Source organism: Scyliorhinus canicula, chromosome 16, assembly GCF_902713615.1.
Source record: "Scyliorhinus canicula chromosome 16, sScyCan1.1, whole genome shotgun sequence".
Lineage (NCBI taxonomy): Eukaryota > Metazoa > Chordata > Chondrichthyes > Carcharhiniformes > Scyliorhinidae > Scyliorhinus > Scyliorhinus canicula.
Window position 1 is genome coordinate 125,015,831 of NC_052161.1, and position 19,773 is coordinate 125,035,603.

General features: G+C 47.2%; 1 protein-coding gene across 1 annotated transcript; it reads left to right on the forward strand.

Annotated features, from left to right (window-relative positions):
- The first annotated feature begins 319 nt into the window (after positions 1-319).
- On the forward strand, positions 320-19,677 carry LOC119951059. The gene is made up of 5 exons (XM_038774095.1): positions 320-380; positions 10,602-10,799; positions 16,796-16,902; positions 18,951-19,138; positions 19,422-19,677. The coding sequence occupies exons 2-5, from the start codon at positions 10,619-10,621 to the stop codon at positions 19,675-19,677; spliced, it is 732 nt and encodes a 243-aa protein (XP_038630023.1). The 5' UTR covers positions 320-380; positions 10,602-10,618.
- Positions 19,678-19,773: the final 96 nt, after the last annotated feature.

The following is a 19,773-nucleotide window of genomic DNA, read 5'->3' on the forward strand; positions in this document are numbered from 1 at the left end:
AGGCAGCCAGGGAAATAGAGAGGGTGGTGGATGAGGATGGGAATTTGGTCGGGGAATTGGCAGGGATAAACAGGGCGTTCAGGGATTTTTACAGCAGGCTCTATCGCTCGGAACCCACCACGGGGCCCAAGGGGATGAGACACTTTTTGGACGGACTGACCTTCCCAAGGGTGGGTAGGGAGCTGATAGATGGGCTAGGGGCCCCGATTAGGGCTGAAGACATAGTTGAGGGCTTGAAGGCAATGCTGCCGGGTAAAGCCCCGGGGCTGGACGGGTATCCCGAGGAGATCGAGTGAAGGCAAGCATCCAGCAGAGAGCAGCAGAGCAGAGCTTCTGATTGGCTGTTCCGGGGAGATTTGCATACGTGCAGTACGGTCAGCGTAAGTTGAAGGTGGTCTGTGAAGGGGCTGTTCTCGAGTGACAGCTTTACCCGAAACACTACTTACGTAGTGTCTCCCACCCATCCTCCTCCTGTAACCAAAAAAAGTTTTGGAGCTGGATGAACTTCGGATCATTCGGAAGGCGGAGGGGGTTATTGAGAGGAGTTATAGGGAGGTAGTCACACCTCAGGTAAAAGAAGAAAGTGGATGGGTTACCGTCAGGGGAGGGAGAGGGAACCGGCAGGCAGTGCAGGGATCCCCTGTGGTCGGTTCCCTCTATAACAAGTATACCGTTTTGGATACTGTTGCGGGGGATGACTTACCAGGGGTAAGCAATGGGGCACAGGTCTCTGGCACAGAGTTTGTCCCTGTTGCTCAGAAGGGAAGGGAGAAGAGGAACAGAGCACTTGTTATTGGGGACCCCATAGTTAGAGGAACAGACAGGAGGTTCTGTGGGAACGAAAGAGACTCACGGTTGGTGTGTTGCCTCCCAGGTGCCAGGGTTCGTGATGTCTCTGATCGTGTTTTTGGGATCCTTAAGGGGGAGGGGAAGCAGCCCCAAGTCGTGGTCCACATAGGTACCAACGACATAGGTAGGAAGAGAGATGGGGATTTGAGACAGAAATTCAGGGAGCTAGGGTGGAAGCTGAGAGCTAGAACAAACAGAGCTGTTACCTCTGGGTTGTTACCCGTGCCACGTGCTAGCGAAGTGAGAAATACGGAGAGAGAGGAGTTGAACATGTGGCTACAGGGATGGTGCAGGAGGGAGGGTTTTGGTTTCCTGGATAATTGGGGCTCATTCTGGGGTAGGTGGGACCTCTACAAACAGGATGGTCTTCACCTGAACCAGAGGGGTACCAATATCCTGGGGGGGAAGATTTGCTAGTGCTCTTTGGGGGGGGGGGGGGGGGGTTAAACTAATTCAGCATGGGGATGGGAACCTAAATTGTAGTCCCAGTGTACAGGATGTTGAGAGTAGTGAGGTCAGGGATAGGGTTAAAAGTTTGAAAGAGGGCACCGGCAAGCAAGATGCTGGTTTGAAGTGTGTTTACTTCAATGCCAGGAGCATCCGGAATAAGGTGGGTGAGCTTGCAGCATGGGTTGGTACCTGGGATCTCGATGCTGTGGCGATTTCAGAGACATGGGTAGAGCAGGGACAGGAATGGTTGTTGCAGGTTCCAGGATTTAGATGTTTCTGTAAGAACAGAGAAGATGGTAAAAGAGGGAGGGGGGGGGGGGGGGAGGGGGGGGGGTGGCATTGTTAATCAAGGAAAGTATTACGGCGGTAGAAAGGGCGTTTGAGGACTCGTCTACTGAGGTAGTATGGGTCGAGGTTAGGAACAGGAGAGGAGAGGTCACCCTGTTGGGAGTTGTCTATAGACCTCCGAATAGTTCCAGAGATGTAGAGGAAAGGATTGCAAAGATGATTCTCGACAGGAGCGAGAGTAACAGGGTAGTTGTTATGCGGGACTTTAACTTTCCAAATATTGACTGGAAATACTATAGTTCGAGTACTATAGATGGGTCAGTTTTTGTGCAGTGTGTGCAGGAGGGTTTTCTGACACAGTATGTAGACAGGCCAAAAAGGGGTGAGGCCACATTGGATTTGGTACTGGGTAATGAACCCGGCCAGGTGTTAGATTTAGATGTAGGTGAGCACTTTGGTGATAGTGATCACAATTCGGTTATGTTTACTTTAGCAATGGGCAGGGATAGGTATATACCGCAAGGCAAGAATTATAGCTGGGGGAAAGGCAATTATGATGCTATTCAGCAAGATTTAGGATGTATAGGATGGGGAAGGAAACTGCAGGGGATGGGTACAATCAAAATGTGGAGCTTTTTCAAGGAACAGCTACTGCGTGTCCTTGATAAGTATGTACCTGTCAGGCAGGGAGGAAGTTGTCGAGCAAGGGAACCGTGGTTTACTAAGGAAGTTGAAGCACTTGTCAAGAGGAAGAAGAAGGCTTATGTTAGGATGAGACATGAAGGCAGATTGCAGAGCCTTTGTCCTTGATCTTTATGTCACTTTGTCGACAGGAATAGTGCCGGAAGACTGGAGGATAGCAAATGTTGTCCCCTTGTTCAAGAAGGGGAGTAGAGACAACCCTGGTAATTATAGACCTGTGAGCCTTACTTCGGTTGTGGGTAAAATGTTGGAAAAGGTTATAAGAGATAGGGTTTATAATCATCTTGAAAAGAACAAGTTGATTAGCGATAGTCAACACGGTTTTGTGAAGGTTAGGTCATGCCTCACAAACCTTATTGAGTTTTTTGAGAAGGTGACCAAACAGGTGGATGAGGGTAAAGCGGTTGATGTGGTGTATATGGATTTCAGTAAGGCGTTTGATAAGGTTCCCCACGGTAGGCTATTGCAGAAAATAAGGAAGTATGGGATTGAAGGTGATTTAGCGGTTTGGATCAGTAATTGGCTAGCTGAAAGAAGGCAGAGGGTGGTGGTTGATGGCAAATGTTCATCATGGAGTTCAGTTACTAGTGGTGTACTGCAATGATCTGTTTTGGGGCCACCGCTGTTTGTCATTTTTATAAATGACCTGGAAGAGGGTGTAGAAGGATGGGTTAGTAAATTTGCAGATGACATGAAGGTCGGTGGAGTTGTGGATAGTGCTGAAGGATGTTATAGGATACAGAGGGACATAGATAAGCTGCAGAGCTGGGCTGAGAGGTGGCAGATGGAGTTTAATGCGGACAACTGTGAGGTGGTTCACTTTGGAAGGAGTAACAGGAATGCAGAGTACTGGGCTAATGGCAAGATTCTTGGTAGTATAGATGAACAGAGAGATCTCGGCATCCAGGTACATAAATCCCTGAAAGTTGCCACCCAGGTTAATAGGGCTGTTAAGAAGGCATATGGTGTGCTATCCTTTATCAGTAGGGGGATTGAGTTTTGAAGCCAAAAGGTCATGCTGCAGCTGTACATAACTCTGGTGCGGCCGCTCCTGGAGTACTGCGTGCAGTTCTGGTCACCACATTATAGGAAGGATGTGGAAGCTTTGGAAAGGGTTCAGAGGAGATTTACTAGGATGTTGGCTGGTATGGAGGGAAGGTCTTACGAGGAAAGGCTCAGGGACTTGAGGTTGTTTTCGTTAGAGAGGAGAAGGCTGAGAGGTGACTTAATAGAGACATATAAGATAGTCAGAGGGTTAGATAGGGTGGACAGTGAGAGTCTCTTTCCTCGGATGGTGATGACCAACACGAGGGGACATAGCTTTAAATTGAGGGGTGGTAGATATAGGACAGACGTCAGAGGCAGTTTCTTTACTCAGAGAGTAGTAGGGGTGTGGAACGCCCTGCCTGCAACACTGGATAGACATATGGATGAAAATGGAATAGTGTAGGTCAGATAGGCTTCAGATGGTTTCACAGGTCGGCGCAACATCGAGGGCCGAAGGGCCCGTACTGCGCTGTATTGTTCTATGTTCTAGTCTCTACTCAGCAATCAACATTTCCTACACAAAGGCCGGGTACACATCACCGTGTCCTCTCTCCTTTCTGCTCAGTCCACACTGGCTGAACATTTACATCGGTACTGATGAGGTACCCGCTACAATGGAGGAGCTTGAAGCACCAATGAGCAATCATCAGGGAAGCGATGGTGAAGCTCAGGCATGTCACATGCAGGTTTCTCTGAGTTGCTGCTGTTTTTGGCTGTCACCCCGTTTCCAGACTGGGGCTTTCGATGCTGGCTGCCTGTTTTTTTTGGACTTTGCTGCCTGGACCGAGGCAAGGGAGAACAATGCTGCAACCGGTTTGATGGAAGAGGTGCCTGCTGCTGCAAGTTGCTAGCAGGGGAGAGAGGAGAGAACCTGCCTGTCTTTAGCTGCCATGCCTTGGACTGGGTTTCTGCTGATGGCTACCTTTCTGCTTGTCAGCTTGGATTGTAGCTAGGGGCAAATTCTGGTTGGTTTGCTGCCGGGGTGAAGGTGGAGGAGAAGGAACTCGCTATTGCAGTCTTTGGACTGGATGGTGTCTGAAGGCCGGATGCTGGTACTGTGGGAGCGGCAGCCCGATTGACTGCACTGATGTTGATTTTTGTTTAACGATTGGGGAATTGTATGTTTGTTATTGTATTGTTGGTGTTTATTGCTTTTGTGCCTAGCGACTGAGTGCTCGCCAGTTGCAGCCCCTTATGCTTCTGTGCACTGGGATTTTAGGGATAGGGGCGTGCAGTGGCTTGAGTACTGGCAGCTTTGTCGTCTTCTTGATTGTTGGTTGTTTTTTTCTGAGGCTGTTTTGTGGTTACCCTGTATTTTGTTTTGATTTCTTGTGTAATGGAGCTGTTTTTGGGTTGAGCTGTGTCCCCTCTGGGAGGGGAGGGGTGTTCTCTCTCTCTTCCTCCATGCCCCATATCAGTGTGGCCTTTTCCAGTGGTCTGCGCTGCTCGTTTAGATGCCTTTCCACCGATGTGGGGCTATCGTTGGGGTTGTCTGGGGTGGGTGGAGGGCTCTCTCGCTCTCTCTGTCTGTCTGTCTCTCTCTGTCTCTCTCTGTCTCTGTCTATCTCTCTCTATGTCTCTGTCTCTGTCTCTGTCTCTCTCTCTCTCTCGGTCTGTCTCTCTCTCGGTCTGTCTCTCTCTCGGTCTGTCTCTCCCTCTCGGTCTGTCTCCCCCTCTCGGTCTGTCTCTCCCTCTCGGTCTGTCTCTCCCTCTCGGTTTGTCTCTTTCTCTCTCTCTCTTTCTCTCTGTCTGTCTCTCTCTCTCTCTGTCTCCCTCTCTCTCTGCCTCCCTCTCTCTCTGCCTCCCTCTCTCTCTGTCTCCCTCTCTCGGTCTGTCTCTCTCTCTCGGTCTGTCTCTCTCTCTCTGTCTCTGTCTGTCTCTCTCTCCCTCTGTCTCTCTCTCTGTCTCTCTTCACCCCCATACCGGTGTGTCCTTTTCCGGTGGTCACTATCAGATTACCATGCAACCTTTGCTTTTCAAGCCCAGCTTGTTTTGTCTTTCCTGATTGTTGCTGCTGCACTCTCTGAGATCTGGTATCACTTTTGTAAATCTTTTCTAGACTTTCCCCAGGGCTTCCCTTTCCTTTTTGTAATATGCAAATCACACTGAATGTAGTTCTCAAAGGATGGTTCAAGTAAGATTTGACGTAAGTTTAGCATCACCTCTGCTTTTGAATTGTATCATTTGAGAAATTAACCCCTGTGCTTCCCTTGCACATTTTATGGTTTTGTTAACCTGCATTTCCTTCCTTTAATGATTTGTGCTTCTGTTCCCTGAAACCTTTCTGTGTCTCCACCTTATTAATTTTCCAAGATTTAGGTGGCCTCCTTAATCCTCCTACTGCAATGTACCATCCCACACTGTCTTCCTCATTATGAAATACACCCTCCAAATTTATGTCATGGACAAATTTTGAAACCACACTTCCAATTCCAGAGTCCGAATCATTTATGTAAATGGTGAATAAGAGTGGTCCCAGCATTGATCCCTGTGGAATGCCACTTTTACAATCTGAGGAGCTACCTTTAACCCCTATTTACTGATTCTGTGAGTTATCCTTGACCGACATGTTCGTTAACGTTAGTCATGAGTTTATTGGGTGGTACCACAAGAGTTTTGAAGGACCATGTATACATCACAGGGTCGATTCTCCAATATTGGGCCCAAGTGTTCGCATCATCGTGAACACCGTCGCGTTTTATGACGGCGCAAACTGGGCCGGGGCACAACGGATTTTGGTCCCCACAGGGGACCAGCATGGTGCTGGAGCGGTTCACGCCGCTCCAGCCTCCTTATGCGGCACAAAATGGGCACCGTGCCAACCTGCGCATGCGCGGGGGACGTCTTACACACACCAGCCCCGACCCAACATGGGGTCGGCGTTCAGGGGCCGGCCGTGCCAGAAAGTAGGCCGGGGGGAGAGAGGCCGGGTCGCCGATCGGGGGGGTCCTGATCGTGGGCCAGACCCCATCGCAGGTGACATAACCAGAGATGACTTCATTGGCCATTTGTGTGGATTACTGGGCAGTGTAACATCGCAACCTTTAGTGTTTACATCCCCTGAATAAAGCTCTTCACTTTTTTTGAACCCTCCACGGCCTCCTAAAGTCAATCTTGCAAACACCACACACAAAAAACTGCCGACGAGGAAGCCGGACAATGCTTGCAGTCACTCAAAGGAAACACAGAAGAAAAAAATAATAATAAAAATCGTCATCACACAAAAACGGGCAGCAAGGGAGTCAAACAATGGCTACAGCCACCTGGAGGGAAAAAAACTTGGAAAATTTGATGAAAATAACTTTTGAGAGAAGATCGCCACGTGGTCCGTCCAAAACAAACTTGGTAGCATTGAGTAGCAATTACTCTGCAACAAGACAGATAGTGCTGGGGGTGTTGTATAACACAAAGGGAAACAGGTTGAGTTCGGGCTGTGCCTTGTTTCGGAGAAAGGAACAAGACAGGCAGTGCAAAAATGCTTGGCACACTATGCACACGCAGGTCCTTCTATAGAGAAAAGTGTCAGGCGTTTTTCGCACCCTGGGACCATTTGATGAGAATAGAGAGCGATGGAGCTTGTATACAGAATGACTTGATTATTTTGTTCAAGCCATCAAGATAGCAGCAGATAGAAAAGTCCCAACATTCCTGAGCACAATGGGTTGGGGGGGGGGGGGGAAGCATTTAACCTCCTTTGGAGTCCTGTACAGATCAAAAAGGCAGGCGCACAAACATACAAAGAAATAGTGGACTTTTGCAGGACCACATCTAGTCATCTGGACAGGCGCCAGAATGTGGCGACTAGGGCCTTTTCACAGTAACTTAATTTGAAGCCTACTTGTGACAATAAGCGATTTTCATTTCATTTCATTGCAGAAAGGTTTAGGTTTCAAAAACAAAACCAAGAAGAAGGAAAATTGTTTGCACAGTTTGTAGCTACCCTGGGAAGATTGGCTGAACACTGAAAATGCAGGAATGTATTAGACGACACCATCCGAGACAGACTAGTCCGCGGGTTGAGGTGCAAGGCACTTCAAAAGCGGTTGTTAACCAAATGCAACCTGACTTGGAAGTTTCTGTAACAACGGAATTAGCAGCCAAAGAAGCTCAACAGTTGAGTTCAAACACAAGAATTCATAAGGTGTCAGCCTAACCTCGACTGCAAACAGACAAACAGACTCGCACTTGCCATAAGTCTGATAACACCAGACACTCAGCAACAGATTGTTGGAGCAAAGACATCATGTGCAGAAATTGTGGGAAAAAGGACCACATTAAACATGCAAGGATGTTAAACAGGCTAGATTCTCCGTAGCCCGACGCAAGATTGTGATCGACGATCGGGTGGAGAATGGATTCCGACACCGGAATTTATGGCAGGCAACAGTTTGATACTGGGCCGCCATGCTCCACCCCTCCAAACCGGCGTCAATGGGACACATGGCGCGCACTGTTGCAGCACGTCATCGGCCAGCCCACCCACGATGCTCCGCCCCCCGATGGGCCGAGTTCCAAACAGCACGGGCAACGAGTGGTTCCAGTGATTGGGAACCCAGTGTGGTGGCTGTGGACAGTATCCAGCACCGCCACTCCGCCATCCGGGATCTTCTGCCGCTGCCCAGAGGAGCTTCTGCTAGGGCTGGGTCGACAGGCTGGGGTGGCCAGGGGGTGGGCTGTGGGGTCGCAGTTGGTGGGTCAGGATTCGAGCACGGCCAGCGCCATGTTTTACGGTGACCGGTGCAGGTTGACAGCCTGCGCATGCGCGACCCGGCCATTCTCCGGCTGATTTCGGCGTGATCCGTGGGCGTTTCACGTGGTGCCGGTGCTAGTCCCTCACCGGTAGCGGAATCGCTGAGGGATTTGTGCGGATTCTCCCGTCGTGAAACTCCCGCGGATTCTCCGTTTGCGCCAGCATTTAGCCTCAGGAATGGAGAATCCAGTTCAGTGGAGAAGTGGTTCCATTGAGCGGCCGTATTGATGTAACAGTACAACTGAATGGGCGGCACAGTGGCACCGTGGCTAGCACTTCTGCCTCACAGCTCCAGGGGCCTGGCTTCAATTCCAACTTTGGTGACTGTCTGTGTTGAGGATGCACATTGTCCCTGTGTCTGTGTGGGTTTCCTCCAGGTGCTCAGGTTTCCTCTTAGTCCAATGATGTGCACGTTAGGTGGATTGGCCATTTTAAATTGTGCCTCAGTTAGGTGGGGTTCTGGGGTTATGTGGACAGGACAGGGGGGTGGACCTAGGTAGGGTGCTCTTTCAGAGCTTCGGTGTAGACTTGATGGGTTGAATGGCCTCTTTCCGCACTCTAAGGATTCTATGAATGGACAGATGACAGATTTAGAACATAGAACATAGAACAGTACAGCACAGAACAGGCCCTTCGGCCCTCGATGTTGTGCCGAGCAATGATCACCCTACTCAAACCCACGTATCCACCCTATACCCGTAACCCAACAACCCCCCCCCCCCCCCATTAACCTTATTTTTTAGGACACTAAGGACAATTTAGCATGGCCAATCCACCTAACCCTCCGGGTTTCCTCCGGGTGCTCCGGTTTCCTCCCACAGTCCAAAGATGTGCAGGTTAGGTGGATTGGCCATGCTAAATTGCCCGTAGTGTCCTAATAAAAGTAAGGTTAAGGGGGGGGGTTGTTGGGTTATGGGTATAGGGTGGATACGTAGGTTTGAGTAGGGTGATCATGGCTCGGCACAACATTGAGGGCCGAAGGGCCTGTTCTGTGCTGTACTGTTCTATGTTCTATGTTCTATGTTCTAACCCGCACATCTTTGGACTGTGGGAGGAAACCGGAGCACCCGGAGGAAACCCACGCACACACGGGGAGGACGTGCAGACTCCGCACAGACAGTGACTCAGCCAGGAATCGAACCTGGGACCCTGGAGTTGTGAAGCATTTATGCTAACCACCATGCTACCGTGCTGCCCTAAAATTGTCCTTGCAAAGGAAATTATCCAGCAATAATGAGAAGAACTTGATTGGAAAAGATTGGGCTGAAGTAAACCTCATGATAGATCCTGAATTAGGTAGTACCAAAATGCTGAAGAAACACGCTATTGTTTTCAACTGTGATCTGGGACGTTTGAAGGATACCTTAGTAATGTTGAAGATCAAAGAAGAGAGTCAGGAGTCAAGGCTATGTTGGTGCCTGACGCAATCAGACCTAAAGCTAAAACAGAATTAGAGCAACTGGTCAAGGCAGGCATCCTAAGATCTGTTAACGTGACGGAATGGGCGACACTGATCGTGCCTGTAATGAAAAAAGACAGATCCATATGGGTTTGTGGTGATTTCAAAATAACTATTAGTCCTGTACTCCATGCAGAATGATACCCTCTACCTCTGATTAATGATCTGTTTGCAGGGTAGGCTGGAAGTTAACATTTTAGTAAGATCGACCTCAGTCAAGCATATCTACAGATGAAAGTAGGTCAGGATTCCTGGCATCACCTTAGCTCCAGCATTGTTCCAATGGGCTATGGACCAAATATTTTAGGTAGGATAAATGGAGTCCAGTGTTACCTGGATTACATCGCAGTGACTGGGAAGAATGGGGAAGATTATCTCTGCACCCTAAATGCTACATTTCAGAGATGGGAAGATTATGCGTTAAGAGCCCAAATAGACAAATGAGAATTTTTCCAATCTTCAATCGAATATCTGGGATATGTAATCAATGCCAAAAAATAATCTTTATTATTGTCACAAGTAGGCTTACATTTAACACTGCAATCAAGTTACTGTGAAAACCCCCTAGTCGCCACACTCTGGCACCTGTTCGGGTACACAGAGGGAGAATTCAGTATGTCCAATTCACCTAACAAGGACTGTGGGAGGAAACCGGAGCACCCGGAGGAAACCCACGCAGACACGGGGAGAATGTGCAGACTCCGCACAGACAATGACCCAGTGGGGAAATGGAACCTGGGACCCTGGCGCTGTGAAGCCACAGTGCTATCCACTGGCGCTACCGTGCCGCCCATAAACACATTTCGATCCAAACCTACCCCTGCAGTTACTTCATCAAAGGAATCAATAAGGTTAATCAAGCAGGACCTTCCCTATTAAAAGTGCTAATAACTCTCCATTATAGTTTTCGTGTCGTGATTTCTTTTTCTATGACATCTTTAAAGATTTCAATATCTTTCCTGTCACTGACCTTAAATTAGTTTGTCTATAGTTTCCCAAATTGTTCCAACTCCATTTTTGAACATAATCAATAATTAAATCTTCTCTTTCCACCAGGTGCGTCGTAGGCCATAATGCCGGGTGTGGTGAGCGCTGATTTATTTGAACGGGCTGTTCCTATGTTACCGTTGCTTTCAACGTTTGGGAGTCAGAAACATTTTAAATGCAACAGTTACCTAGAAAGCCTGGCGCAAAACCTTCTAATAATTACCATGATGTTTGTGTTGGTCCTCTTTGCCACCGATGTATTCGACGGTAAGAATTACATTTTGTTTTGAATTCTATCTTCCTCCATTTAAATGTATTATTCTCTTTCGCTCCCTGATTGTAAAGATGGACGTAGATGTTAACAGGATTGTTTAAGTAGTAGTCAGGTCTGATAAGTAAGAGATTGATTTAAATATCTTGACAGGAGTCCCGGAACATGTTAATGGGAGTGAGTGGGCAACACTGATTTTGTGCTCAAGTCTCTGGAGTGGGATTTGAACCCCGCAATTTATTAACTCAGCTACAAGGGTACTTGACACTCAGCCCCAGCATAATCTTTCAGATTGTAACCACCCAGAAGGAAAAAACAATAAAATGGGGAAATACGGGGCAGAATTCTCTGGCCGATGGAATTCCTTGTTCCCGCCGGCAGTGTCCCCTGACCGTGGGGAGTGGGGTGGCTTCAATGGGAAATCCCATTGACAAGAGGCAGGAGTAGAGAATCCTGCCGCCAGTGAACAGCACGCGGCCAAGGAACACATGGCTGGGAGACCAGAGAATCCCAACCAAGATTACTGGTCTGAACTGGTCTTGTACACTTTAAAGTGGAACACCAGTAAAACAGGGAAATAAGAATTCTGGCCCAACCTGTTCTTTCCCTTCTGGGATCCTCCATCTTGCCAGCTGGCCAATGGGGTTTCCCGTTGCGGGCACCCCCATGCCTTTGGGATATCGGCGGGCGTGAGTATGCTGCCGGTGAAGCAGGGGATCCCGCCGGCGGAGAATCCCGTTCCTGATTTTTCCAATTCACTGCACCCCACTCCCCACACTCCCCACAGCTCCAGCACCAGTGAATTAAGAGAAAAGTCTTTATAAATCCTTTTCTGTGCAATCAGATTCCTGATAGTTGATGGATATTGAGCAGCAGTGAGGGTTAGTGAGAAACCTGATTATTGAAAAGTGTGGTTCACTTTGTAGATATGGTGTTCTTTGTTCCTCGTCTTGATCCTTCTAATTCTCTTTGCGTTGTTTCCTGTCCAGGTTCTCAGTTGCTTTCATGAGAACTGTGGTTTTTGAACATGTAAAACCAGTGCTCAAGACCCAGATAGTCTAAGCCTGTACTACAGAAACACACAGCTTCCCTTCGTTCTTGCTGCTTGTCTTCTGCTTTTGGTAATGTTTGCATTGTTTCCGGCCACTTTCTGTGTCATTTGTATAAGAGCTGAGTTCTTTAAAATAACAAAAAAAACAAAAAGACCCAAGGCTAACCGGGGGTGTCATGATATACAGCCACACACAATGATATACAGCCACACACAATGATATACAGCCACACACATAATGATATACAGACACACACATAATGATATACAGCCACACACATAATGATATACAGACACACACATAATGATATCCAGCCACACACATAATGATACACAGCCACACACATAATGATATACAGCCACACACATAATGATATACAGCCACACACATAATGATATACAGCCACACACATAATGATACACAGCCACACACATAATGATATACAGACACACACATAATGATATACAGCCACACTTAATGATATACAGACTCACACATAATGATATACAGACACACACATAATGATATACAGCCACACACATAATGATATACAGACACACACATAATGATATACAGCCACACACATAATGATATACAGACACACACATAATGATATACAGACACACACATAATGATATACAGACACACATAATGATATACAGCCACACACATAATGATATACAGACACACACATAATGATATACAGCCACACTTAATGATATACAGACTCACACATAATGATATACAGACACACACATAATGGTATACACACACTTAATGATATACAGCCACACACATAATGATATACAGACACACACATAATGATATACAGACACACACATAATGATATACAGACACACACATAATGATATATAGACACACACATAATGATATACAGACACACATAATGATATACAGCCACACACACAATGATATCCAGCCACACACATAATAATATACAGACACACACATAATGATATACAGACACACACATAATGATATACAGCCACACACATAATGATATACAGACACACACATAATGATATACAGCCACACATAATGATATACAGACACACACATAATGATATACAGCCACACACATAATGATATACAGCCACACACATAATGATATACAGCCACACACATAATGATATACAGACACACACATAATGATATACAGACACACACATAATGATATACAGCCACACACATAATGACATACAGACACACACATAATGATATACAGACACACACATAATGATATACAGACACACACATAATGATATACAGACACACACATAATGATATACAGACACACATAATGATATACAGCCACACACACAATGATATACAGACACACACATAATGATATACAGCCACACTTAATGATATACAGACTCACACATAATGATATACAGACACACACATAATGGTATACACACACTTAATGATATACAGCCACACACATAATGATATACAGACACACACATAATGATATACTGACACACGTAATGATATACAGACACACACATAATGATATACAGACACACACATAATGATATACAGACACACACGTAATGATATACACACACACACATAATGATATACACACACTTAATGATATACAGACACACACTAAATGATATACAGACAAGCAGCGAATGGACACAGAGAACAGAACACGACCAATGAGCAGGCAGGACTCTCAGGGGTGGGATCTGACCATAAAAGACATGGGGCACGCATACTCCGCCTCTTTCCACTGATGAACACCTAGAGAGTCAGTCAAGGGTGTTACAATCTCACACCTCCACCACGTGGCTAAGAGCTAGTCTGGTTCAGTTAGACAGAGTAACCACACTTAAGTTAGCAGAGAGTCGAACTCACAGAGAACTGTGCTAACTGTGCTATTAGTTCAAGAAACCTGATTGAACTAACTTCAAGGTCTGGAGTATCTTTCTGATCTAAGCTGCATCCAGTTGCAGCCAGTGTTAGATTAGTGTACCTAACACGACGGGGGGAACAAAACTTGGATAATTCCTCACCAACTCGGCTAAACAATATGAAGTGCCCCAGCAGACTATATAGACCAAGCATAAAACAACGTGTGTTGTATCCAGATTTTATGAGAAGTGGAGCTGGATTCTGCTGCTGGCAGATTCCCGATGTGGTGGAGAATTCAGTGTTGGGCAATAAATGGGATCAGAGCTCATCCAAAGCTTCAGTTCCCCGCAGCCGACTGCACCGAGATTCGTGCCCCGCACCAGCGGGAGGATGTAAATGAGTCACATTTATTAATTTGCAGCCCATTAACAGGGTGGGCACTGGATCCTCCAAGCCCGCTTGAATCTCCAGTCTTCTGGGCTGGAATTCACATAGGTGAGAATTGGTCAAGGTATTTTCCAGCGTGGCCCTTGGATGGGGCAAGAGTTAACCCTTTAAGCAAGTTGCCCACAATGGAAATCTGCCCATCCCAACCCCACAAGACTCCCTCCACCACCATAAGAGAGACACCCACCAGATACCCCTCAGAAACCCCACCATTACAAAGACTCCTCCATTACATGGTCGGTGCAGGTTTGGAGGGCTGAAGGGCCTGTTCCTGTGCTGTAATTGTCTTTGTTCTACAGTGACCACCACCAGAAATCCCCCATAAAATAGCCCCACCACCACCAGGGTCCCGTGTACAATCTGATGGGCAAGAAACATTCATAGGATGTATGGTAGGATACAAAGAAAGAGATTTATTAAGATGCACTTCTAAACTCCCACGCCCTAAGGTGTCACCCTCCCCGACCTGTACCCAGGCCTGGGTTTTTAATACTGTGGAGCCTTTCCTGTAAAGGGGGAAGTTTTATCTACCATTATTGAGGGGGAATTCATCCTCGTTGTGAGTTAATGGGAACCGGATGCTGTACACTTCCCTTGCACATGTGCAATTCAGTGGTGATTCATATCCGGGGGAGAACATACGGCTGGATTCTCCGATTGCCAACAGCGAAATCACATTCAGCGATTGGCTGGAGAATCCCCTTTGACACCGAATTCGAGGGCCGCGCCTGTTTTCGGATGCTTCACCCCTTCCAAAATGTCCTCATTGGTGAGTACGCTGCACGCCGTTAGGACGGCCTCAGGACATCGCCTGAAGGCCCTCCCCCGGTGCTCCGCCCCCGATGGGCCGACTTCCCGATGGCGTGGATCACTTGTGGTCTGAGATTTTGTTAACCGCATGTGGCGGCTGCGGACTGTGTCCATCGCCGCCACAGTTGGGGGGGGAAGAGCAGCTCCGCTGTCCGGGGGGGGGGCATCAGCGGGGGTTGGGGGGACTGGTGGTAGGTGGTCCAAAGGATGGCGAGAGGGTGACAGGAGGGCACTATCTGGTAGGTGGGGTCCGTGCGCTGCCAGCGCCATGTTGTACGGCGCGACTGCTGCAGGTCACCGCTGTGCGCATGTACGGCCACGGACCCGGTAATTCTCCATCCATGTACGGCCACGGACCCGGTAATTCTCCATCCATGTACGGCCACGGACCCGGTAATTCTCCATCCATGTACGGCCACAGACCCGGTAATTCTCCATCCATGTACGGCCACGGACCCGGTAATTCTCCATCCATGTACGGCCACAGACCCGGTAATTCTCCATCCATGTACGGCCACAGACCCGGTAATTCTCCATCCATGTACGGCCACAGACCCGGTAATTCTCCATCCATGTACGGCCACAGACCCGGTAATTCTCCATCCATGTACGGCCACGGACCCGGTAATTCTCCATCCGTATCTTCAGACAAAGCCGGGGGTTTATGTGGCGTGGCAGCTAGCCCCCCATCGGGCGGAGCATCGGTGCGGGGGCACCGCCACCTTTTTGGTCGTGATACTAGACACATGCTCCGGACATAGCCGCAAAATCAGAGTTCCAGCCCATAGTCTCCCATATAAAAGAACATAGGGTCGAATTCTTCGCCATCGGGATTCTCCCTTTTGCCGGTAGCCCGGGGAATTCCCGACGGTGTGGGGCTGCCCCACAATGGGAAACGCCATTGACCGGCCGGCGAAGGAGAGAATCTCGATGGCGTGCCACACCAGAAATCTAGTGCGGCGGGACAGAGAAACCCACCCACAGTCTCCCAATGAAGAATCCTGCCCCATCTTCGTCCCAAGAAACACAGCAAGTCTGCACTCACCACATGTTTCATGTAATCTTCATTCAGTTTCGGCTTCATGTAATTGACCCTGGGATTTGTGCAATGTGGAGAATATGAACATAGGAATAGGTTTTGGCCATTCATCCTTCAAGCCTGTTTAATCATTCAGTTAGATCTTGGTGAGGTGTTCTTTACGTTGCTTATTCAGGATGGTTGGCGCAGTGTTCCACAAAGACCAGAGTATAGCTTTTACTTAAACAAAGCTATGATTTTATTTACTCTACTAAACTGGGATTCAACACTTAGTCCTTAAGAATACAGAATTGATCAATAACATCTAACCACAGTCATCTACTGCTAATCTCACGACTGGTATAGCTATATTCCAAACTTCTCACACTAACTGCACATGACCTTCACTAGCTACCTCCTGCATACACTCCTCCCCTAAGGTCTAGCATCACTGCCTTAAAGAGTTGTAGCTGAACTCCCTCTAGTGGCTACTCTCAACACTGCATTAACCCTTGTAATGCTGATAGTTATGATAATACCACACTTGGCTGATCTGTATCTCAACCACCTACAACCAACTGAAACTCTCCAACTGCTGTAAGGTTGAAATCAGCTAATGGTATAGACGGGGGATTGAACCTGAGATTTGCTGCTGTTCAATGCTCACAACCACACTGGGCAATATCTTGGTCCTGACAGTTATTGGAAGCCTATGTCCCAATGTGCAAATACTGAGATGAAATTACTTCAAATTTGAATTATTTCCCTCTATTCTTTACAGTCGGATATTACGTTGTCTGCTATGAAAACAGTACAGTTGTTAAAAAAAAGGACATCAACATCTGTGTGGAAAGTATGAAGGAGTCTATTGAAACCCAACCCCCCGAGGTCAGAACCTGATGGAATTTTTTAAACCTTTCCTTCATTCTCCTCCCTTTTGTTTTACATTTTCTGTTTAACATCCAGTACAAAATCTTTATTTGTTTGCCCATTTCCTTCATTCTATTGGCTGCCTTGGCCCAAAGCTCTGGAATTCTTTCCTTAAATCACACCTCCTTAAAACCCAGCTCCCTGACCAAGCTCATGGTCACCTGCCCTGATATCTCTATCTGTAACTCGGTGCCCAATTATGTTCCGGTAACGCCCCTGTGAAGCACCTTGAGATATTTCACTACATTCCTGGTGTTATATAAGTGGACGTTGTTGATCCCTGTTCTGTTCCTCATTGGTATTCTTCCTCTTGTACGTTGGCCACAAACAGGTCCCGGAACAATTGCATGAATGGCTCCCACGTTCTGTGGAAGCCGTCGTCCGACCCTCGGTTGGCGAATTTGATTTTCTCCATTTGGAGAGATTCCGAGAGGTCGGACAGCCAGTCTGCAGCTCTGGGTGGTGCTGCTGACCGCCAGCCAAACAGGATTCTACGGCGGGCGATCAGGGAGGCAAAGGCAAGGGCGTCCGCCCTCCTTCCCAGGAATAGATCTGGCTGGTCTGAAACCCCGAAGACCGCCACTATCGGGCATGGCTCGACACTCACCCCCACCACTTTGGACATAGCCTCGAAGAAGGCTATCCAGTACATAGAACATAGAACATAGAACAGTACAGCACAGAACAGGCCCTTCGGCCCTCGATGTTGTGCCGAGCAATGATCACCCTACTCAAACCCACATATCCACCCTATACCCGTAACCCAACAACCCCCCCCCCTTAACCTTACTTTTTAGGACACTACGGGCAATTTAGCATGGCCAGTCCACCTAACCCGCACATCTTTGGACTGTGGGAGGAAACCGGAGCATCCGTAGGAAACCCACACACACACGGGGAGGACATGCAGACTCCGCACAGACAGTGACCCAGCCGGGAATTGAACCTGGGACCCTGGAGCTGTGAAGCATTTATGCTAACCACCATGCTACCGTGCTGCCCCAGTGTACTCCAGAAGTCTGGGGCAAGACCAGAACATGTGGGCGTGGTTGGCCGGGCCTCTTTGGCACCGTTCGCATCTGTCCTCCACCTTCGGGAAGAACCTACTCATACGGTTTCTCGTTAAGTGGGCTCTATGTACCACTTTTAGTTGCGTCAGGCTGAGCCTTGCGCACGTGGAGGTGGAGTTGACCCTATGTAGTGCTTCGCTCCAGAGTCCCCACCCTATCTCAATCCCCAGGTCGTCCTCCCATTTCCTTCTTGTTGCGTCCAGTACGGTGTCGTCCCTTTCTACCAGTTGGTCATACAAGTCGCTACAGTTCCCTTTCTCTAGGATACTTGCGTCCAATAGATCTTCCAGTAGTGTCTGTCGTGGCGGTTGTGGGTACGTCCTTGTCTCCTTTCGTAGGAAGTTTTTGAGCTGCAGGTACCGTAGCTCATTCCCCCCGGCTAGCCGAAATTTCTCTGTCCGTTTGTCCAGTGTTGCGATCCTGCCGTCCGTGTATAGGTCCCTGACTGTCAGTGCCCTCCACCTGAACTGAGTGGTTTACTCAGTCATATCAAAGGGGCAGTTAAAAGTGAACAAGACGCTGGCCTGGCGATACATTTAGTAAGGACAGTAGATTTCCTTCCATAAAGGGCATCAGTGAACCAAATAAGTTTTTGCAACAATATATGATGGTTTCAAGGTATCCACTAATGGGACTGGCTGTCAATTTCAGATTTTATTAATTGAATTTAAATGCCAGAAGTTGTCATGGTGGGATTTGAACCCAGAGCAGTAACCTGGGTCTCTGAATTACATGTCCAGTGACATTACTACGACACCACTATCACCCCTCATATTCACTCTAACAAGCTCTAAGAAAGATTGTTTTTTTTTTCCCCTTCACAACGCAATTATATTTATTACTACATCAATGTTTACATGTTCAGTTAACATTTATCAAATGTTTTTGGAGCAGATATATCAATCATTACAAAAATGTAAACGATTCTTTCTCCAGTACCTGACGTTGCTGATAGGAATCTTTCTTGGAGTGATGTTCCTCATCAACGGGTTCTGGGAATTTTGCTTCCAAACTTTGATCCGGAAACATGTGGAGGAGGTGATCTACGAGTTAAATGATAGTGTTTACCGGGCTATGATGGTGGACATTAGTGAAAACACTGAACGATCTGCACGCAGAATTAGGTAATTATTATGAGGTTATTTGATATTGGAGGACATCATAACCAAGCTGCATCAGTGACGTGTTCAATTCCATTCTGTACCTGCAGGCCACCTTTTTGTTTTAATGCTTGAATCCTGTCCTGTTCTAAACCGGGTCCAAATCAGACAGTCGATTCTTTAGTGCGTTTCCTCAGGACCGTCGATGTAGCATAGCTAGATAGCAGCAGCTGGAATGGTTCTGTTCTGATGTGGTTCCCAGGACAATTAATGTCACTAATAGGAATCTATTTTCCTTCCACTTTAGCATTTACAAGAAGCCCCTGACACTGTATATCGACGATATCTCCCCCATGAACTGCTGCAGATGCATTTGTATTCACCTTTCCTTCTTCATAAAGAATTTGGCTTATTGTTTAGTAGCAGGGCTTCTCTCCCGCATTCTCTATTCATTGACTGACAGTTACAATGAAGAATTTAAAGTGTGCAAGATTGAGAACAGAAACCTTTTGTGCAACATTCCAGAATATAACACTTTAAAATGGATTAAAAATACAGCTTAAAAATAAAGCAGCAGCTTTTGCTGTCCGATCATTGTTGGTGTTTTCTTTTATACTCACTTTTATATAAATTCCAGGTATGACACATTTTTAGCTGTT